At 43.1% G+C, this 23,454-nt stretch overlaps 1 protein-coding gene across 2 annotated transcripts in view; it reads left to right on the top strand.

Annotated features, from left to right (window-relative positions):
- The window catches only part of SNX24 (sorting nexin 24), a 162,365-nt gene extending 147,421 nt beyond the window's left edge, over window positions 1–14,944 (top strand). Inside the window, exons 4-8 of one of the 2 annotated variants that reach the window (XM_045486958.1) lie at window positions 5,158–5,252; window positions 6,587–6,619; window positions 7,154–7,218; window positions 11,526–11,589; window positions 13,543–14,944. In XM_045486958.1, coding sequence (XP_045342914.1) covers window positions 5,158–5,252; window positions 6,587–6,619; window positions 7,154–7,218; window positions 11,526–11,589; window positions 13,543–13,549 — 264 coding nt within the window. In that variant the 3' untranslated portion in view covers window positions 13,550–14,944. Of the gene's footprint in view, window positions 1–5,157; window positions 5,253–6,586; window positions 6,620–7,153; window positions 7,219–11,525; window positions 12,576–13,542 lie in introns of those variants that run through there. The other variant, XM_045486964.1, reaches the window with a different exon arrangement.
- The last annotated feature ends 8,510 nt before the right edge of the window (window positions 14,945–23,454 follow it).

The following is a 23,454-nucleotide window of genomic DNA, read 5'->3' on the forward strand; positions in this document are numbered from 1 at the left end:
CATTCTTTTAGAGTGACGTTTCTGCAGGAAACCTGTTGTAAGCAAAGTCATTTATTTATTATCCTGAAAGTGAGTAACACTGTGTAAAGAATAATAATTACTATTTTTTGCTTCTTACAAGTTGCACTCAATTTCCCAGTTTTTATGCGTATCCGAGTTGGATACAGCAACAGCCCTCCATTACATACATAGTATAGCACACACTTGTTCCATTTCTTGATTTTACCCCGTTTCCCATGTACCTCTTAATAATAACCTGGTTTTTAGTCTGCATGGCTCCTACGTGATGAATTACGTGCACATTTCTTCAGTGCGTTCTTCTGTTAATCCTACAGCTTCTACAATCTGCATGTGTATCAAAGCGCAACTAAAAGACATTCAGAGCCCAGGCTGTTTGGAAACTCTTAACATAGCAGGCTCTTCCCCCACATGGGCCACTTTTGCTTGTTTTATTGCACAGGTTTCAATTAGAAGTAGACAGGTACCTTCTCCGCTGGTTTGCACAGTGCTTTCTTCTCATTCCAGCAGCTTTGAACATCTCCACCTTCCTTTAAAAAAACAAAAACAGTTAATCGAAGGACCACACTCCTTGGCCCAGCGACACATCATTCTGTGCTCGGTACCTGCTATTGGGTGACCTCTTTTGGAAATGATTTTGAGTCTTTTCTTCATGTTCATTGCTCACCTCTAGGCCTTTCTAAATTTATTCTTATTTCTCATTTTGGGGGTGCTAGATAATATTGCACTAAGGGGAGCAAGAGGATTGATTGCTTAGCTCGTTTTATAAAAGTTCTGGAAGCAACTCTTTTTGCTGACCTACCACTCGAGACAACAGCACTTGTATACAGGCACCTACTCTTTGTCTTACATCTGTGGTGTGAATTCTGCCCCTTGGGGTATTTGACTCATTACTTATACCTGTAAAATGGAATTTAATGGGATTTATTTCCAAGTTCTTCTCTAACTTGCCATATTCATTTTTGAATTGTGTTGTCCTGCTGCATAAGTGAGTTGTCCAGCCATCTGTCCAAACTCGGATCCAGTGTCAGACCTTTACCATCACAGTGATCAGTTAATCGATTAAATAGCACTGGGTCTGGGGCCATCACTGCACTCCAGTTCAAAATGCTCCTCTTGTAACACATGTAGGGGACTCATGTCTCCTCGGTTGTACCCTGACCCAGCACTGATGGCGTATAAACAATATTTTCCTCCACGTTTTGCTAACCTTGTGAATCCTCAACACTACAGATTGCTAAATTCTACAATTTCGTATGAAAGACACAGAAGCCATGAGTATGAACTCCTTTCTAATTTTTTTTTTTAAATTTTTAATGTTTATTTATTTTTGAGAGACAGAGACAGACAGAGCATGAGCAAGGGGAGAAGCAGAGAGAGAGGGAGACACAGAATCCGAAGCAGGCTCCAGGCTCTGAGGTGTCAGCACAGAGCCGAATGCGGGGCTCGAACCCACAAACCGTGAGATCATGACCTGAGCTGAAGTCAGACGCTTAACCGACTGAGCCACCCAGGCGTCCCTGAACTCCTTTCTAAATTCAATGCACTAGTAGATTTTGAACCACCAGGAAGAATCCTTCTGAAAGTTAGCCCCACTGCCAGATAAATATTTTCAACCACAGCCCAGAGCTGAAAGCACTAATGAATTCTAATAGCAAGGCAGCACACAGCCCAGTGGGGGTTGCAATTGACAAGGAGGCAGAAAACTAGAACAAGAGGGCCAGCGTGTCCTTTGGGGAGCTGGCCTACAGCACGGGCCCAACAGTGAGTGCTGCAGGCTCCCAGCCAAATGAAGAGTGTGCCCAGCAGCGTTACTGTCATACGGGAACTGAAAGCGGGTGTCCTTGGCTGGACTGTCAGGGGCCTGTGACCCCCCTGCCACTGTCAGCACGGTTATATATGTATGCATATTTTTCAGCAAACGAGATTCTCAGGTTTGATCCAATTTTGAAAGGGATCCATGAATCATGGAGGGTTAAGAAGCCCCGGCTCACTAGATGGACAGTGATCCAAACTTCTAAAACCAATAAAAGAGGTTGTTGGGAATTGATATAACAAGACATTCTGAGGGAACGATGAACCTTTGTCGAAGACTCATGGTGTGCCAAAGACTCTTGGGGACATCACATCATCTTATCCTCACACTAATCCTGTGAGGTAGCCACAGGATTTTATAAAGCTGATAAGGTAGAAAAATAAGGGGTGTTGGAACCCAGTTCTTGTCCTAAAGCTCCATACGTCCTATCACACCATCCTGCCTCTCTAAGAAATGGAAATGACTAAACATTGAAAATTAATAAAAAATCATACTAAGCAAGCTATAGCAATGGGGAAATTTAATTTGATACCTAAAATGTAACTTCTATATATTTATTTTATATTTATTTGTATTTATATAGAATATTTTTTATTTATTATAGGTTTATATGTATTTATTTACCTATTGAATAAAATTGGGTATTTAAACCTGACAGAGGTCCCAAGAAGGTGGAACGCTCCAGGGTGCAGTTTTAAGGAGTGATCTTCTTCAGTGAAAGCTTCTCATAGAAAAAGTTGTAAATGAACAGTCATGAGGCCCCACATCACTGCTGGGGTTCTCAGAGAGTGAGATCGTGTGTTTATGAACTGAACAATCTAGTTGAAACTCATGTAATTTCTCTTGTGCATCTTCGCGCTAATTAATGACAGTCATTTCACTTGTACTTATTATATTACATTAGGTAAACTCTACCATTTTACACTCTACCTCTGTTTGGATTTAAGTATTAATCATTTTCTTACAAGCCTCAGCAGAGTTTAGGAGGTATTGCCACCATGTAACTGAATGCTTAACTGACCCACCGTCTTCCCCCAATGCTGCTTACTTTACCACTGTGAATCCTGAAATCCATATTGGTGACTTTTATGAAAAATATTATTTGAGAATTTTCAGCGAACAGTTAACAAAAATGCTCACAAATTTCTGGAGTTTTCGATGTTCCTTTTTTTGCAAGTATATCTTACCTAAAAAAAAAAAAAAATGTGATCATCTCTTAGTAGTTACTCTGTTTGGGGAGGCTGAGCAGGATTAATTCCTGTCCTGGTGTTGCAGTGTAAACAGCTTTTTGCCTGTCTTTTGTCATTAATGATCATGCTGTAGATGTAGCCAGTGCATTGTAAGCCAATCTGTCAAGGCAAATAAACAATTCACCTTGTTAAAATTCCCTAAATCTTGCATTAATAAAACCAAACTAACCCCCTGAACACTCAAGAGATGTCTTCCTCCATACTGCGGTGATGGATGGCATGTCTAAAGATCCTGGAAATTAAGTAGTTCAGGTCATTAAAAGTGTCCCACACTTGTTATTGATTTAATTTATTTTAAAAGGTGGGGGTGGAGATAAGAGTGTTACCTCCCCCCCCCCCATTTTTTTTTTAATCTGAAAGCTACCACTTGTACACATAATTAAAACTATTGCCTGGGTTACCAGCTCTGTATTTGTTACAACATTAAGCTTTATTATTCAGATAGGTATTGTATCATCCTGTTAAACAGATATCTAGAAACGAGGAAATAATCACTGCAACTTGACGGCAAACATTCCTGGGAGCTTCATATATATGATGATTTTTACAGCCTTTGAGTTCCAGGCACTGAAATAATGACCTTAGAGGCACTCCCAAAATTTCCTCAAGTAGATAAAAATTTAGGTGAAGGTCAGTGGAAATAGTAATGAAAGCATTCCCCTGGAAAAGGGATTTTTTTTTTTCTATTTTGTGTATTGCTTTGTTTTCCTGCTTCTTTAGTTACTGTCCTTAAGCCTCAGTGGGTATAGCCGGCTATGTAAGGAATAGGAAGAGACCAAGGCAGAGCTGGCTTTCCAGATGAGTCTTCTCCAGCAACTGAACAGCAGGAAGGTTGAGCCACTAGCATAGTGCAGGGGTCAGCCTATATTGTTCATTCCATTTCTATGTCCTGAACTGGGCAACTATCTGCAAACTGTGCTAGAAATACAACCACTCGGTGCGTAAATTATGACTAAAAGCAACAGATTATGTTGAGCTAGGTATTTTAAATATACATCATTTGGCCTTTTTGTCATTGGAGCCTTATGCATCACGCTGCACAGCTGTACCTGATCAGCCGTGTGAGTGATACTTGACCATCACTTCTTACTGTCCTGTAAACCACACATGCTTATTGGGGTGTGGGGAGGAGAACCGTGATACAATATGAAAAGGACCCTTGAAGAGAGTTCTGTTACTTTCAGAGATTATTGTACAGTGTTTGATGCTTTCTCCATGGTCTTTGAAAACAAAAACAAAAACAAAGGTGCGGGAGGGAGGGGCAGATGTGCACTCGGTTCACACACCATGGTTCTCTTTGTAAAAAATAGGTACCCATGAAAATGCACTCTCTAATTCTCCATTAGATTTCTCCTTGCACTTGCATAATTCGGATAGCCGAGAACTGACATGGTTCTGCCATTACGCCATGTCTTTAGCAGCGTTCCCTAAATGGAAGAACAGTATAGATTTTTTTTTTTTTTTTTTAGTATATATGCTGATTTACACTTAGTGGTAAAGTTGTTACTGACCCTTTAAGTGGAGCTGTCCACAGAGCATTTAATGTCACTTAATCCTAATGCCCAAAGAGGTGAGAGCTGAGGGATCTTGTCTCAATCTTCCAGTTAGCAAAGCCATGTGTAATATTTCCTAAACAATAGCAATCTCTTATAGACACACACACAGCCCAGACCACCTTATCACTCAGTAAGGAAAATTTGATGTACATATCTTAGCAATATTATTGACGTACCCAGGTTTTTAAAATACTCTCATTGGAACCCCCATGGAGGCAAGAACTACATCTGCCTGGTCGCCCACTGACTTGCGCCCTTGTCAGCACATGACATGCAGTAGATGTTCCGTAAATGCCGACTGGGTGAGAGAATAGATGAAATGGACTATTTGCTGGCACTGAACAGCATGCATGGCTCCTGAATTCTTAGTGGATAAGATGGGGACCACTCCCCATACAGAGTGTGAAGAATGATACTGCTAAGAACTTAGATGGGTGCTCATGATGTTTGGAAGTAGTTCGTTGGATAGATCGCCTAGCAAATTTTACTTTCTCCGTTCTGTTTTCTACTTTTGCAGGCTGTCATTTTAGAAAATGAAGAGCTCCCCAAGCTGTTCCTTGATTTCCTAAATGTGCGACACTTGCCCTCTCTACCAAAGGCAGAGAGTTGTGGGTAAGGATTGTTGTTCACCCATTGGACATGTATTTGAAACTACTCTGCAGTCACTTGTTGGCCTAACCAATAACCCCATCGGTACTGGAAAGGGCCAGCCTGGTCACACCCCTTCTCTCTGCTGGGACAGCGCTCACGCGCCCCCTGCCTGTAGTCAAAGGAATTCCTCATCAGCCCTCATCACTATATTGTGGCCAAATGACCAAGGCTTAGTAACTCAGCTTTAGACTTAAGGAATTGACTTTTTAAGTTCTGCTGCTTCATGGAGTGATGTTACAAGATGGGAGTTATGAACCTAGATAGCCTGTTGAGAGACTCATATATTTATTTGTGGATACTTCAGCTAGGTCTCTATCCCCATACACATACAGTCACATAATCATAAAGCTGAGAAGGACCTTAAGATGATTTTACCCAATTGCCTTATTGTAGAGACACAGAATTAAGCATCTTTCCCACAATCTCCCACCTTGTAGTTGGTAGAACCCAGGCCTTCCTGTGTGAACTCTCTCTGCTGCCCTGCTGCCTCTCTCGCAGAACCTTTTCCTGAGGGTCTGCAGACCCCTGTCTTTGTCTTCCAAGGAACCAAACATTGGCTACCCTCAGCACTTGGGAAGGTGTTTTTCTGCAGAATTAACTCTGAGACAAGCTCCTCACCCAGCTCCGGGCCCCTGACGTGCGTGAACCTTGTTGCCGAAAGCAGTTAGCAACACCCCTGACCAATTAAATCCATTACGAAGAAACACATCATCACAAAGTCTCTGGGAGCCCAAGCAGAGGAAAGGGTTGTATTCATTCGAACTACAAGATTCCAGCTGACCACACCCAAAGTCATGTTACACCCCAGCCGTCCGCGGGACGAGACGATGCAGACACTAGACCCCTCACTGGCAGTGTTTGCTCAGGGCCACCTTCCACTCACCCCAGAGCGAGAATTACACACACACTGCTCACCAAATAGCAGGCGTTGTCAGTGTGCCCTGTTCTGACTTGCGTGTACTTGCTATGAGGTGGGGGTTTATAGAGGGATGTTTTTAAGAAAAAATGTGGGAAATGACAGAGTGAAATCATTTCTCCCTTATACAAGTCTGAAAGTAAAACCATCAGGTTTTTAAGTGATCGTCAGGAAGATTGACGTTCGAGAATATCATGCTCACAAGATTCCTTAGAAGGAGGCGTCAGTCATGCTGTGACTCTGGGAAAACCCCTTTCTTTTCAAAATGTTTCCCATTTCGGAGCTCTAGGATTGCTGGCTGGTTTTTTTTTCCTTGGTTGGTGTAAACAGTCACCCAACTTATATGGTCTTTTTTCTCCTCTTTTAAAAAAATTTTTAGATCGTTTGATGAGACAGAATCTGAAGAATCAAGGTAAGGACTAATACTGGCCAGTCAGGACTTACATAAAACCAGGAATAGGACTGTGGTTTTGTGAAATGTTTAGTTAACCCTGGTGTAAGGGTATCAAGTCATGATCTTCTTGAAAACGTTTGTTAGCAAATTGATTTTCAGATTATAAATATTTGATAGAAAGTTAGAGAAGTAAACAGTTATATCCAGGAGGGAAGCCATAGGAGCCCTGCATTGTTTTGTGCAAGTAATAAGAATACTCTTTTATCAATAATTGTGCTACGAGATTAAAAAAGACGACAGCAACGCTATTCAGCAGTGATTTATCGTATAGATTGTAGATCTGCTTCAGATTCCACAAAGAAATGTTTAGAAGGTGAGCTCCCGGCTTGTTTATTCCCTGTAACTCGGCTTGCTATCCTTCACCCACGCGGTTAGATACATAAACCTTGAGATGTCCCCACACAGCAGTTTGATCCCCTCAAAGCTAGTTTGTAGTGTTTTCTGTTTACCGTCGTCTCCTGATGCTGACATGCCTGTTCTTGACCTTTCCAGCAAACTGTCCCACCAGCCGGTGCTACTGTTCCTCAGGGATCCATACGTCTTGCCTGCAGCCAGCGGTAATCAAACCTGTCATCTGCTAACAGCTCTTTACTGATCTGACCCTGCACCACATAAACCACGTTTTTAATACAGGTCTAACAGAGTGACATTGGTCCAGGGCTTAATAATCTGCCAATAAAACAGTGCTCTTGGTGTAAGAGACATTCAGAATTTTAATTGGGGCAGGGCTTTCGGCAAGAAATGTAATTTTTCTTTCTACTTTACCAGGCGATTTTGAATTAGAGTAATAAGGAGGAAAGGTATTTATCGTCTTTTCATTTTTTTTTTTTTTTTGATGATGTTATTTGGGTCTCTGATGTTTTTATCCAGATGCTGAGGTTTGATTCCAAGGCTCTGGTTCTTTTTTATTTAAATGCTTTTTCCCAAAAGCTGTCTGCATATATCACATGTGTATCTCTACTTCCATTTCATTTATGGCATCTTAGGTGATGGGATGTATATTTTTAGAAGATATATACTTAAATATAATGAATTAATTTAAGCATAAATATAATCAATATTTTAGTTGGGTCCTTTCTTTGTGCCAAGAAATTTAAATTATTCAGAGTCCCTCTCAAAATGTTCCCTTGCCCAGCTCTTTGTGAGTACATTCTCAGACATTATCTCATTGCATTTTTTTAACAGCCTTATGAACTAGGCAGGGCAGGTATCATCACTGGTTAATGAGAGAATCGGGGCTCAAGGAGGTCCCTGACTTGCCCAGTCTCCATAGTTGATGGGCAGACCCCTGGTGCCTGATTTCTTCTTGTGTGCTCTGTGCACAGAGTGAATTTTCAGCCTTTGTTTCTGAGAGTAACTAAATAGCATGGCAGCTAAACAGCAGTAGATAAATTATCTGTTGAAACCATTCCTACATTCTGACAATAAAACCTTATCACCAGCATGAGAGAAAGGACCGTTCTGTAGCCGCAGTCCATGCACTGAGATCCCTGATTTAGCTGTCAGTTCAAAGAAGGCTGGCAGGATACAGCCCGGCTCTGGCGAGGGTCCATTCTTAACACCCTGATCAGAGGGAGCTTCCTTTGCTATATAAAAGTAAAGTCGCATAGTATTTTTCCTATAAAATCCTTTTCAGTGAGGAATACTTAATCACCTTTCTCTAGCATTTGCTTCTGTGTTTAAAAAATACACATTAGGGGCCCCTGGGTGACTCAGTCAGTTAAGCGTCCGACTTTGGTTCAAGTCATGATCTCACAGTTTGTGGGTTCGAGCCCCGCATCGGGTTCTGTGCTGACAGCTTGGAGCCTGGAGCCTGCTTCAGATCTGTGTCTCCCTCTCTCTCTGCCCTTTCCTGCTCATGTTCATGCTCATGCTCATGCTCTGTCTCTCTCTCTCTCTCTCTCAAAAATAAATACTGAAATTTTTTGAATAAAAAAAACCCCACTGTTCCATTCACTTTGATTAGCGTCCTGCCCGTTTGCTTCCTTTATAGTAGTGATCGCATACTTTGTTCCCTTCTTTTTCCCTGTCGTGTTTACCTGCTAATCTCCAGCATCTAGCAAATGCTCAGCACTCGCTGGACAGTAAATACAGCATCTTGACCTGTGCTGTTCCCTCTGCTGGGAATGCCCTTCACCCAGACAAGGTGTGCATCCTGGCACCTATGAGGACAGCTGGCTGCTGCACCCTCGTTCACATGGCACCTGCTCACAGAGGTCTTTCCTCACCTTCCCATCCTGTTGCCCTCAAGCCCCGTGCCCTGTTTCATTTTCCCCCTTTGCCTTTAAGCCACTGCTGGACCTGTCCAGGTGGTGCAGAATTTCTCTGAGTAATTCATGGTATTGTCCTTTTTGCCGAGCTTATTTACTTAAATCCATACGAAATATGCTGATGATGTAAATCACTAACCTTCAAATAGACTTTTATATTTTGGGCGGTAAAGGATAAATGCCTATATGCTAACAATGCATGTTCATATATGCTGTTTGGGCATCTAATTAAAAATTGATCATTGTGGGGCGCCTACTTGGCTCAGTCTGTTAAGCATCTGACTTTGGCTCAGGTCATGATCTCACGGTCCATGAGTTCGAGCCCTGCATCAGGCTCTGTGCTGACAGCTCAGAGCCTGGAGCCTGCTTCAGATTCTGGGTCTTCATCTCTCTGTTTCTTCCCCACTTGTATTCTGTTTCTCTGTCTCTCTTAAAAATAAAGAATTTTTAAAAATATTTTTAAGAAAATTGATCAATATTTCCGTTTATGGCTCTTGGTTTCAGTATACCTCTGTGAGGGAGAAAAACTTTTAGAACTAAAATGCACTTAGCAAAATCATGGTTTCTGATTGAGATCAACATATATAAGCTTAAGTTCTGTTGCAGATTATGAAAGATATGTTTTATGGAAAATTATGTTAACTTCATGTTGGATAAGAGCAAACAATAAGACATCAAGTGTCATCGCCCAAAGGTGATTGAATGAATGCTCATGTACTGGAGACATTTTTTTTAAGTTAGTTTATTTATTTTGAGAGAAAGAGAGCACAAGCAGGGAGGAACAGAAAGAGAGAGCAAGAATCCCAAGCAGGCTGTACTCTGTCAGCACAGAGCCAGATGCAGGGCTAGATCTCACAAACCATGAGATCATGACCTGAGCCAAGATCAAGAGCCGAATGCCTAACCGACTGAGCCACCCAGGCACCCCTTGGAGATATTCTTAAAACCTATTTTGTCTGCGTATTCATTTGCTTCCCTCCCTGATTAGCGTAGAAGTTCTGTGGCATGGGCAGGGACTGCTGTTTACTTAGATCCCCGGTAATTAGACAGCGCTTGGTACTGATGGTAGCTGGTACTTCACCGTGTGCCCAGGTCGCGTTCAAGTGCTTTGTTTCTCCCACCAGTTTCTACAACAGCCTATCAGGTAGGTACTATTATGAAGTCCCTCGCTCGTCATGTGGAACTCGTCACCTCTTTGACCATGTTCCTGTCTACTCTCAATGGCAGCCAGGGTCATCTTTGCAAAACACAATTCATTTCCTTCTCCCTCTGCTTAAATTCCTTCAGGAGCTTCCCGTTGCTTTTCAGATGAAACCAGTTCCTGTGCTTGAGTTGGCCTTCCTGCCCCCAGGCCTCTCCCTCATTCCCTTTTCTTCTTTTTTGTTTCTTTTTTAAGGATTATTTATTTTTGAGAGAGAGAGGGAAAGAGAGAGAGGGCGTGAGGGAGGGAGGGGGCAGAGGATCCGAAGCAGGCTCTGTGTTGACAGCAGTGAGCAGCACGATGCGAGGCTCGAACCCACAAACCATGAGATCATGACCTGAGTGGAAATCAGGAGTCAGACGCTTCACCTGCTTAACCGGCTGAGCCACCCAGGCATCCCTCATTCCCTTTTCCACCCTGGCCCCCATTTCAGTCTTTGATCCTTGCTGGGTCCCTCCTGCCACAGACGTGCCACATGGCTAGCTCCTCTGCCTAGTCCACTCCTCCGAGAACATTTCTGCCCTGCCTTGCGAGTGCTTTTACAGGGTAGGAACTCTCTAGAGGTTGGATTACTACGTGAACAGTGTTTGTCGTAAAGTTTTTGTCGTAAAGTATTGGACCAGCTAATTTCCTCACATAATAACTGTATTATTTAAAGTGGGTGGCTTAGCATAGATCCTGGGTATAATCATGTGCAGCTTGAGGTTTAGAAATTGAACCTCTGAGCCGTGTGATGGATAGGTCCCCCTGTTCAGCTTACCATTCGTATTCTCCCTGCTCCGATCACTGGCTCGTGGCTCCACATCCATACACCTCTGGGTTTCCTTTGTATCTCCTCTAAAAACGTGGCTGGTGTTTCAAGTTTGACAAGATGGTTTTTGTCGTAAATGTGCCCTTTTAAGCTACGAAGACGGCCCCCCAATGTTACTGCTCCTTGGAAGCTCACGTAACAGCACGATCATCCTCGAGACAACTTGGACTAAACGCTCCTGTAAACCACAATGGAAAAAACTGCAGCCGAGTATTCCCTGTAGAAATCTTGGAATTCCTTCAAGTATATTGAGATTTTGTTAGAAATTGAATTGCCAGTGTAATCCATCTTCCTTGTGAGAAAACATTCAGATAAAGAGCTGGGGCCTAGCAGCATTAACCATTAGAACATCCCTTAAATCAATAAGCTACAAATCTGACCGTGCATTCCTGCAGTGCCTGGCCCTGCACTAAAGTGGCTTTAGGCCAAGGCACCGTGACAGATAACGCATCCTAAACAAGGTGGTGTGGATCCCTAAGTTACCGTGGGCCTCACCTCACCTCGTTAAATTCTACCAAACGCAATTGTATTTCGTATTTCACTGATGTGCTTAAGAAAAGCTGTGTTCCTTTTGTTTTTCAGATTTTCCAAATGTGGTTATTGAAGGAGTTCTCCACGGGATATTTTACCCTCATCTGCAGCCCAGGTAGAAATCCTACATGGCTGGAAGGAGCTGAAGCAGGTCTCACGGAAATCAATACCTACCAAATTAACCTAAACTCTATGACATAACAGCTCTAGCTAGTGGTAAAATTCACAGTCCCAGCTTAATTCAGGGCAGGGACATTTCCATTAGAATGGTGCTTTTAAAAATAGAAACTGGACCCCGGGCAGTGCTGAGGTTAAGGCCGAGCATTTGAGAAGGAGAAGGTAGCTGCCAATTTCGAACCTGGTGAGAAGGTTGTAGAATGTCCCTGTGAGCACCGAGCATAACAAAACGAAGGTACTCTCTGCTTTCGTTGCACCACTTGCTAATTGAACATCTTATCCTGAAACATACAGAGACTCATCTACTTTGGTAACTTTTTGTCGTTGTTGTTCAGATTTCGTGACACACTAATCTTTTCATCATGAGATTTTCTCAGTCAGCGATACGTGTATTCTGAAGTGCCCGCACCGGGAGAGTATCACAGAAACATGCTGTGCTAAATGTGAGGATGGAACTAAACTGGAAATTATATCTCGCTGTCAATGTTAGGGCATTTTTAAAAAACCATGTCATTTCTATTTACATTGCAGTAGGGTTGCATCTTACCTAGGAATCAGCTTCTGGGGCCAGTACCTAAAATAAAATGGAACATCGAGATCATCCTCGACTGCCCTTCAGAAAGGCGCCATCAATAAACTCTGTACATCCAACACATCCAGGTTTTCTGCCAATGTTGGAAGAAATGACTGTTTCTTCTGTTGAAGACCAATGGGAGTTGGTGTTTGTTTAGGACGCTTTTGAATAAAACCACATACCTTTCCACACTAGAATCGTACTTGGCCCTGGAAGATGCTTGCTTTCCGAGAGACAGATGTGAACTGACTTGCCTGAGGAGACACCAGAGTGACAAGCCTCATTTTGATTTCCTCACGGTTCTTCAGCACTCATCGAGGTTTACTCGTTCATTAAATGAGTAGAATTGCCACCGGATTAATTGTTATTTTCCTTATCGTTTCCTTGTTACCTCCTCTATGGAATTTATGTAAGTTAAATGTGTGTATCATCTAACGCCACTCTACATCTCACACAAGTTCGTATTTTGAGGAGTACGAGGATAAAAACATATATGCAAACAATGTATGTGCTCTATTCAGGCATTTCATTGAAAACTCATAGCTAGCCTATTTATGGTTATTAATTTTACTAAGCTGCTTTGTGGGAGAAAAATATTTGGATTCAAGACCAATAACTGAATCATGGTTTTTGGTTAGGATATATATATGTGTGTGTGTGTGTGTGTATGTGTGTATATACATATATATATATATATATATATATATATATGTGTGTATATATATATATATATACACACACACACACACACACATACATATATATATATGTTTCAAGCCTGCTGCACACTTTTAGAGATACATTTATGATAGCTATGTGACTTCATGCTGGAAACACGCAAGGACTAAATAATCAAGTGTCATGAACCGAAAATAACTGAATGCTCAAGTGTTGGGAGATATTTTTTAAATGTTTCATTGTTAGCTATTTTGAGTTAAATAAAAAGAGAGATCAAGAAATATTTCAATTTGTCTTCTCCTAGGATTTTATTGGAAACACCAGTTGTGTCTCATCTCTTTATACACACACACACACACACACACACACACACACACACACACAACTTCTCACATACATACTCACATTTATCTCTAATTGAAGTGTTAAATTACCACATCTATTAAGCCAGTAGGTACCCATTAAATAGTTGATGATTTACCAAGATAGTAAGAATTTTTTTTTTAATGTATAAACCAAGCCCTGTTGGTGGCACACACCTCAGGAAACATTTTTTGAGGATTTTTATTTAGTGATGACTTTTATTTTTTATTTAATTTTTAATGTGTAATTTTGTGTTTCATTTCAATTCTGTTATAGGAAATAGAAACCACAGTAGGTATTTTAAGCAGGATGGAATAGTGAGAAATTGGATGCTCATAGAATCTTTTGGAAGGATGAGGAGAGTGAACTTCTAGTGGATAATCCAGGAATGACTTCCAGAATCCTCCAGCAACATCTAATACCCACCTGCCAGGGGAGCTACAACCTTTGCCTTAAGCAGGAATTCAGGGAGCCAGGAGGCTGCTCCTGGAGCTATTGAGGTCAAAACAAAACAAAAAAACTACGTTGTAGCTGTGATCCGGGTATCAGCAAGCAAGATCAGGAGGTAATTGTTACCACTATAACTGCCTCATAGCAGGAATCTGGGGACTGGGCCCTGGAACAGAGTGTCCACCTTTGCCACCTGCACTAACATCCCCTCTCAACACCCTTGACTTTGCTTGCCCACAGCTACAGCCGGAAGATGGTGTTCACCCACCTCCATTTTCCATCTTATGAAAGCGTATCCAGTTGGCAGAACCTTGTGATCAATCCCCAGCCTCAAGGGAGTCTGGGAGGGCTTGGAACTGCCTGGTCCCTGCACTGCAGGAATGGACATTGGAAAGAGGCTGGAATATATTTCCAAGGTTGAAAATTTAATAACAACATAAAAAAGGATATATAGAAAAAGAAAAATCTCCCACCCCGTCTCCTACATCCCGTCCCCGCCCCCCAACCACTGTGCTTAGTTTATATGTGTACCTACAGAGATTTCAGCCACATGCATGCAAAATCATGTTTAGTATACATATTCCATTTCTCCCTTTTTTACAAAACAAGGGTTTTCCAAGACATGGATTCATAGACAATAGAGCAGTAAAAGAGTAAAGGGAAGAAAAAATAAAAGGAAGGGTAACCACACTGTCCCTTAAAGCAGGAGCCCGGGACAGCTGTCATCTGCTGTGCTCCTAGTTCATGAATCTGGTGGTCTGTCTGGGCTGGGTCTCAGACGGTCTCCTGGTGCTTCCTGCGCAGGCTCTCGGGCCTCACCTCCCATCATCTGGCCATTTCCCGACCAGCACCCCTTCTGTCCTCTTTGACCCACCCCACTTTTTCAAACAGCTCTCTATCTCTGCCACCCTGAATACACCAACCGTCCCTACCTGGTAAATCCTCAGTCAGTTTGCTTTGAAAAGTGTAGAAATGTAATCCACTCGGTTTACAAAAATAAAAATGTCAGTAGAAAACAACCTATGTGAATTGCCAACCATTTTAAACAAATTTTTTACTTTAAAATTCTAGCCTCCCCAATAAAAATATTTTTTGATTTTAAAGAAGTGTCAAAATCTCATGATCACAGTTTAGAAATAACACATGGCTCTCATATCATCTGTCACCTGTGATCAAATGATAAGGGCTACTTAATAAGGATTCTGGCACACCCTTTAGAGTGACTACTATAAAAAAAAAAGCAAATAACAACTGTTGGCAAGGATGCGGAGACCTTGAAACTCTTGTACGTTGCTGGCGAGAATGTAAAAAGGCACAGCCTTAGTGGAGAATGGCATGGCATTTTTTCAGAAAAGTATACAAAGTGACCATGTGATCTAACCATTCCACTTCCGGGTATAGACCCGAAAGAAGTGAAAGCAGGGACTTGAGCAGATTGTTTAAACACCCACGTTCTTGCCAAGAGGCGGAAGCAACCCAAGCGTCCATGAATGGATGAATGGAGAAACAAACTGTGGTAGATACGTGCAACGGAATATTATTCAGTCTTGAAAAAGGAAGGAAATTCTGACACGTGCTACAACACGGATGAACCTTGAAGATATGCTAAGTGAAATCGGTCACCAGGGATGACTACTGTGTGGTTCTCCTTACGTGAGGTACCTAGAATAGTCCAGCTCATGGAAACAGAAGGTAGAATGGTGGTTGTCAGTGGCTGGGGGGAGGGAGAAATGGGGCATTAACGTTCACGGGATTTCAGTTGGGGAAGAGAAAGTTCTGGAAATGGATGGTGGTGAGAGCTGCACAACAGTGTGAATGTTTAATACCACTGAACTGTACCCTTAAAAATGGTTAAAATGGTAAGTGTTATGCCTATTTTACCGAAAAAATTTTTAAGTTGTTTTTTTTTTTTTTCAACGTTTATTTATTTTTGGGACAGAGAGAGACAGAGCATGAATGGGGGAGGGGCAGAGAGAGAGGGAGACACAGAATCGGAAACAGGCTCCAGGCTCTGAGCCATCAGCCCAGAGCCTGACGCAGGGCTCGAACCCACGGACCGCGAGATCGTGACCTGGCTGAAGTCGGACGCTTAACCGACTGCGCCACCCAGGCGCCCCTTTTAAGTTGTTTTTAAAGGATTTTTGAGTAAGGATGTAACAACCAGTTAATGATATTTGCCAGGGTGCGGAACAGATTTTGGCACACCTACTTGGTATTAGTCTCATATCCCTGACAACGTCAGATTCTAAAATGATATATATTTTTTTAATGTTTATTTTTGAGAGACAGAGAGAGCCTGAGCACAAGAGTGGCAGAGAGAAAGGGAGACACAGAATCCCGAACAGTCTCCAGGCTCTGAGCTGTCAGCACAGAGCACAGTGCGGGGCTTGAACTCACAAACCGTGAGACCGTGACCTGAGCCAAAATCAAGAGTCCCTACTTCACCGACTGAGCCACCAGGCGCCTCGAACTACCTTTCTTTAATGGTTACTGACTTGTATACTTCGTGCAGGACCCAGTCTAAGGAGAACATCAATTTAGCCCTGGGGTGGCTCCACAGGGAGGTACTTGTCTTAGTGGTTCTGGCTGTGTAACAGAAATGCCACAGACACGGTGTCTTATGAACAACCAAATTTATTTCTCAAAGTTCTGGAAGCTGGAAAGTCCAAGATAGGGCACTGGCACATTCAGTGTCTGGTGAACGTTCTCTGCCGTGTCCTCACATGGTGGAAAAGGGGCAAGGAATCTCTCTGGAGCCTCTTACAAGGGCACCAAACCCTAATTACCCCCTAAAGACCCAGCTCCTACTGGTCTCTACTTGAAACACCCTTTGTGTCTCCCTTGAGAAGATGCTCACACTCACCTGTTAGGTCTCAGCTTAAATATTCCTTCCACAAAGAGCCCTTCGTTGGTCCCGCCACTCTGCACCATGAGTTTTCAGAATTTTTATTGTCGAAGTATTGTTGACATATATTAGTTTCAGGTGTACAACATTAATGAGTCAACAATTCTGTACCTCACCCAGTGCTCAGCGCGGTACGTGTAGTCCCCACCTGCCACCATACGATGTTATTACATTATTGCTGATTATATTCCTTGTGCTGTACTATTCATCGCGGTGACTTATTTTATAACTGGAAGCTCACGCCTCGTAATGCCCTTCACCCTATTTTGCTCATCTCCCCACTCCCCTCCCCTCTGGCAACCACCAGGTTGTATCTGAGTCTGCTTGTGTGTTTGCTCATTTGTGTTTTAGATTCCACATACGAGTGAAATCATATGATACTTGTCTTTCTCTGGCTTACTGTGGTGTGTATCATAGCAAAGTGTTCCTTCTTAGCATTTAACCAAAGAACATGAACTCTGTGAGAGCAGGGCCATTTTCTGACTTGTTTACACTCCATTATGGGGCCAGGAGTAGATCTCAGGAGCCACTGTGGAAGGAGTAGGTAGCCAGCACCCTGTCTTCCCAGCCCCAGTTCAATGCTGGCTACGTGCTCCACAGCAGAAGCTTCGTAGGTGCATGTGGAGTCAATGACCTTGAGTTAGGATTTGCTAACATCTTCCCAAGTTCCCATAATGTTTCATTACATCCCGATTGTTCTGAAAACAACTGTTTTGTACAGTTTGCTCATGAACTCCACATACAGAGTGGTAATAGGTTGGGTAACTACACACTTGGATGATTTCTTAAACTCTCCTGTTAACAAATGATTAAGCTAATTCAGTGATTACAAACCTATGTTGTGCGACACCATAGGGCGTGGTTTTCGAAGTTTGGACCCAGGACCAGCATCATCCAAGAACTTGTTAGAAATATACTTTCTCAGGTCCTGCCCCAGACTTACAGTCTTAGATGCTCTGAATCTGGGGCCTGGAGATCTGATAAGCCCTTTAGATGATTCTTGTGCACAGGAAGTGTGAGAACTGTAACCCTAGGACATTTCAAAGTATTTTCATGTGTATTTTTTTATATGTTTCAATTTTTTTTTTGATTAAAAAAAACCCCTCAATACTTCCAGGGGAACCGGACACAAAGTTAAATCAAGTCAGGATGGTACAATAGAAGGCTGTGATACCTTTAGGACAACAGTCCAACCCGTCAGCATCTCAACAAAACGAACAAGGTATTTTAAATGTAGTAAAAGATAAGAACCATCACACTTAGAAATTGTCTTCCTTCACAAGAACTGTTATATCTGGTTATCATGGTAATTTTTCCTCAGCACAGAAGGCAGCAAAATGTCTTTCTAAATCCTTGATATCTTTCTAAGTTTGAAACTGAGTAAACTAGAATCTTTGACTTCATGGAACTTACAGAATAATGTGATATTGGATGCCTAAAAGCCCCCAAAATGTGTCATTATGAAGTGTGTCAAGGGCTCTGAAGGACTATGAAGAAGGTTTACTTATGCACAGAGAAGATACCTAATTTAGATTGGGGCAGGGCAGGACCCTTCCCTGAGTGAGTGACATTCAATCTGAGACCTGAAGAATGCTGGAGGAATTAGCTGGGCAAAGAATGCGAGTAGGGAGAATGTGTTACAGAGACATCAGCAGGTTCTAAAGCCCTGAATCAGGAGAGAGCTGTAGCCAAGCTCCCCATGGAAAGCCAGAGAATGTGGAGCATAGTGAGGGGCTGGGGCCAGATCCCACAGGGCTCCCCTCGGGAGGTGGCCTTCAAGAGTTTGACTCCTAGCCTGCGTGCAATGGAAAGCCACTGATGGGTTGTTCATAGGAGGGATGTGATCTATTTTATTTCATTTATTTCAGGTTTGTTGACAAATTTTATTTTTATCTTTCATATTCATTTATTAATTAGGCATGAGACATTTTAAAACATGAATTTTTAAAAACCCTCCAGACAGCTGGCAAACAACAGCAGGCGATCGTCAGTTTGGGGTCATGCACATGGTTTGTCCCTCTTGAGCCAACTTAACAAGATCACTCTGGCTGCTCGTGGAGCATAGACTGGCCACGTGCACGATCCAAAGCAGAGAGACTGTTAGGAGGCCCCTGGAATAATCTGGGTGAGAGATGACCTTCTGCTTTAGGGTGGTAGCAGGCACGAGGATGAGACACGGATATGTGAGATCTATTGCACAGCTACCGGTGAACTTGCTGGTGGACTTGAATGTGGAGGGTAAAAGGAAGGGAGAAAGAAGGCAAGGATGGGTTTTTGGCCGGCACAGTTGGGCCGATGGTGGTGCCATTCATTGATGAGGGCTGGGGGTGGGAGGTCGGGACCCGCTATAGGCTGAATGTTTGTGTCCCCCTCAAATTCATACATTGAAACCCACTGCCCTGTGTGATGGTCTCTGGAGGCGGGGCTTTTAGGAGGTGATTAGGGCAGGAGGGCAGAGAACTCCCTTGTTGCTTCCACCATGCAAGGCTGTCGCAAAAACACGTGAGTCCTAAACCAGGAAGAGGTTCGTCACCAGTCCCCAAGTTTGCCACCAGCCTCCAAAATGGTGAGAAATAGATTTCTGCTGTTTGTAAGCCACCCAGTCGATGGTACTTTGTTGTAGCAGCCTGAATGCAAACAGGACCCTTGTCACCCAGGGAGTTCCAGGTTTGGGGATAAATCCTTTCCTTCTTGGTCTCTTTCTCCAGTGGATATACTGTGACTTCTCCTTTATGAGTTTCATCTGCAGCAGCATGAAAGCAAAACTAGATGCAACACTGTTCCCCCCCCCCGCCCCGGCTGAAGGAAGCTCGCCTAGATCTTTCCCACTGTGGTGATCGGTTTGTGCCGAAGCCTCTTTCGCTTCTTGCACGAGGGTCGGGAACATGCTCTGCAGCCGGGAACAAAGCAAAGCACAGAGAGCTCCATACTGCTGCCTACCTGAGTCTCCAGGTGGTGTGTGGGGTGAATGTACACACTTCTGTCGTTGACCCCCTCCCCCGGGCAGGCCACGTGAAGCCCCCAACAAACGGAGATTCGACCGTGGTCTCCAGAGCGGACGCCACGACTTCCACAGTACTGAAGGCTGGAGAGAGTGATTTCTCATCACCTCTCAGGTCAAATCCAAAGTACTCCCCTGGGGCCTGGTTCTCCACCAGCTGCCCACAGCCAGCCACGCTCATGACCACGGTTTGACACTGAAGCCGGCTAGCATCCGCCGTAGACACCGCCCCTTAACCTCACCATCCCCTGGGTTTCTTCCTCTTTAATGTCTGACGCCCACCTCATTTTGGACCATCTACTTCTACCAAGCTCTTCACACCTCCACTCAGAAGGTAAAGAGGAAAAGCGTAAGTTGTTAGAAGATTACAGTCTTTGAGCAAAGCAGAAACAGTGGGAAGATGCATGGCCGCGTTTAACAACCTTTACGGTCCTGCGAGATTTTAAGTGCCTCATGGTATAAATGCAGACCTATTGTTTTTGGTTACCGGTTCTGAATGTATTTGCTGGGCATCAGTTATGTGTAAAATACCGGGGAGGGGGAGGATTACAATGAAGATCTAATCCTTGCCTTAGAGGAGCCTCCAGTCCAAGAGGAGATGGGAGACAGCAAGCAGGTCAGTAAGTAAGCAAGCAGTTAGAGCCCCCCCAGGGAGGAAGTTTCCAGGGAGGGCTCCCTGAGGGAGCCCTGTACTGAGTCCTAAAGCCACGGGGAGCAGAAACGCGTGCGGGAGGCTGGCGAGGCAGAGTGAACAGCTTGTACAAGGCTGGGAAGCAGTTCAGGAGTTCTGAGGTCTGCTGTGACAGGAACAAATGAAGTCTTGAATTTTCTCTGCTCCAGGCTGACCACTTCTTCTTCCTCTCCTTCTGACGTCCCGTCACAGTGTGGGTCCTGCTGCCCAGAAGAGGCACAGGAAGCAGACCTCTTTTTGTATCCAGGTTGGAAGAAAAGATTCAGGTTTCCAAATGGAGGTATCTAGGGGCGACTGGGTGGCTCAGTCAGTTAAGCGGCGAACTTCAGCTCAGGTCATGATCTCATGGTTCATGAGTTCGAGCCCTGTGTCGGGCTCTGTGCTGACACCCCGGAGCCTGGAGCCTGCTTCGGATTCTGTGTCTCCCTCTCTCTCTGCCCCTACCCTACTTGCCTGCTCTCTTTGTCAAAAATAAACATTAAAAAAAAAAAAAGAACAATTTCAAATGGAGATAGCTATCCAAATTACAGGACATACTATTTGCCACCTAGGACAGAAAGGGACCAGAGTTTGAACAGCCAATTGAATAGCACTTTAAATAGCACACTGGGAAGAAAAATCCTTCCCACCCTCTCAAAAATTAGTGGATGTGGCAACAGATGACTCCTAATAAAAGTTCAGAAGTGGGCGGTGGGGGCATATTGGCATGTTGAGTTCTCTCCAGATCCTCCAAATCTGAGAGCCTCGAGCGTTCTCATAGAAGTAGTCACAGGGTGAAAATTCCACGTATGGATTTGGGGTTGCATATTGTTGTGACTTTAATATTTGTGAGATGGACTTTTCTTCCCCCCTCTTCCAGACAGGATTCCTGTGACTAGTCACTGTAATTCTGCTTTAGTGCCGGTTTTCTTTCCATCACTCGAGAATGTCAGCAACACTAGCGAATCTCCAAGCAGGTGATACTGTATCACACCTAAAACTTAGGCTTGGCCGAAATCTGAAGTCCACAAGACGAATTACAGACTTAAGTGAAAGCCCTTAGGTACTTAACAGCACAAAAATTTTCCATTACAAATACTGTTTTTCCTCTTTCTTAATTAAAAAAAAAAAAATGCCTTGAGGGGGCTTTGGATTTCCAAGCCTTCCAGATCAAAGATTTCTTCAGCCCTCTGAATTATAGGAATGTTAAAAACAAAAACAAATCCTTTTCCTGCTATAAAATCCTTGCCATGTTTTTGTCTTTATGTAACTCAAAACGGCTGAACTAAAATATGAGGCTGGTGAGTTTTGTTCAAAACCTAAAAACTCATCCGAAATGGAGTAGTTAAAAGTTTTGAAAGTGTCATTCTAATCAGTCTGTCCCAAGAACAAATTTTACTAGAATTTATCTTATTTGATGATCCTCGAAATTGCAAAATAGCACTTAGAATAAAACAACGTATGGCTAAGGATACCGCAATGTTTTAAACTGTTTGTTAAAGTGATTCGGGATCAAAATTTTAATAATTTGGGCACGGTGGTGGTGATGGCCAGTATAATTTTCCTCTGAGTCTGTATACGCCCTTGGCTACTATGTTTCCTTTTCACCAGACGGTGGCCAAAAGAGTGAACTGTTAGTTTCAAAAGCTTTTGCAGAAAGTAGAGGCTTTTTGTAAAGCAGTAGTTTAGAGTTGTGAGTCCGCCGATGGTTTTGGTATAAGGCGCAACTCTGAGCCTACAAGAAAGAGACAGTTTTGAACAGGGTGTGTGTTGTGAGCTTATCAGCCGCCTGGCATATAGCACCTTGCCTGACAATTTACTACGTGGGCGATAAGTGGTCTCAGAATTTCAGCACTTTGAAAATGAACTCCTATTTGCTTTGTCACTAGAGAGATGTCTACGATTATGCTCATGCTAATAAAAGCACTACAGGGCGAACTCTGTGCTCCTGTGCATGGAGACATCAGTGGCTCATGTGCCCTCTGACATGAGACTTAAGGCACTTCGTATATCTAACAGGTATTTGTTGCCAATTTCCTGACATGTTACCTTAAAAAACTTTTTCAAATAGCCTTTTTTGGGGGTGCCTGGGTGGCTCAGTCGGATAGGCCGGCTCCAGATTTCAGCTCAGGTCATGGTCCCAGGGTTGTGGGATCGAGCCCCACATCGGGCTTCACGCTGAGTGCAGAGCCTGCTTGGGATTCTCTACCTCCTTCTCTCTCTCCCTCTGCCCCTCTCCCCAGCTTGTACTCTCTGTCTAAAATAAAATAGTTTTAAAAAAATGAAAAAATAGATTATTTCTAATTATTAGAAATGTATCTTAGAGAAAAATTGGGAGACCAAAAAGGTAAAAAAAAAAACCAAACCATAAACATAAAAGAGTTTAAAAATCCCACCATTTTATTTTCTTCATGTCAATTTATATGTTGTTGCATTTGCTTTATGAGAATGCATTTACATACTTGAGATCAAGCTGCATCCAAAATTTCTACTTTTTTTTCTCAAAAACAACCATTTTCTCATGTTACTCTAAGTTTTGTATCATCGTCTTAATGAACACATGTTCTTCTGTTATGGGACATATATTTTATAACCATTCTGGGACAGTCAAGTTGCTTCCAGGATTTTGGTATCATGAATAAGCCTGCAGTTCACATCCTTTTTTTTTTTTTTTTTTTTTTTTTTCCATAAACTCTATGAGTTTGGGGCTCAAACTCAAAACCTTGAGGTCGAGTCGCATGCTCTACCCAACGAGCCAGCCATGCACCCCTGCAATTCACACCTTTGTACTTAAAACTATTTGATATTGCTGTGTTAGACAAGGATGTTAGCTTCCAAGTCACAAGCAATCAATTTGCCCTGGCTTAAGCAAAAGAGGAAATGTATTAGCTCGCATAGCTAAAAAGCTAGGGGTGGAGATGGGCTTCAGGCATGGCGGGACTCAGGGGCTCGATGGTGTCTTCCAGAATACATCTTTCCGTTTCCTGGATCCGCTTCCCTCTGTGTCAGTTTCATTCTCAGCCTTGCTCCTGTACAGTCTCTGAGAGGAAAGACTGCCACTCTTTCCCAATATTTCCACTAGGAGTCCCACGATTGAGACTCATTACCATGACTTGGGTCAAACACCTTTCCCTGAGCCTGTCACGGGGCCCAGGGTGAAGG

Source organism: Leopardus geoffroyi, chromosome A1, assembly GCF_018350155.1.
Source record: "Leopardus geoffroyi isolate Oge1 chromosome A1, O.geoffroyi_Oge1_pat1.0, whole genome shotgun sequence".
Taxonomy (NCBI): domain Eukaryota; kingdom Metazoa; phylum Chordata; class Mammalia; order Carnivora; family Felidae; genus Leopardus; species Leopardus geoffroyi.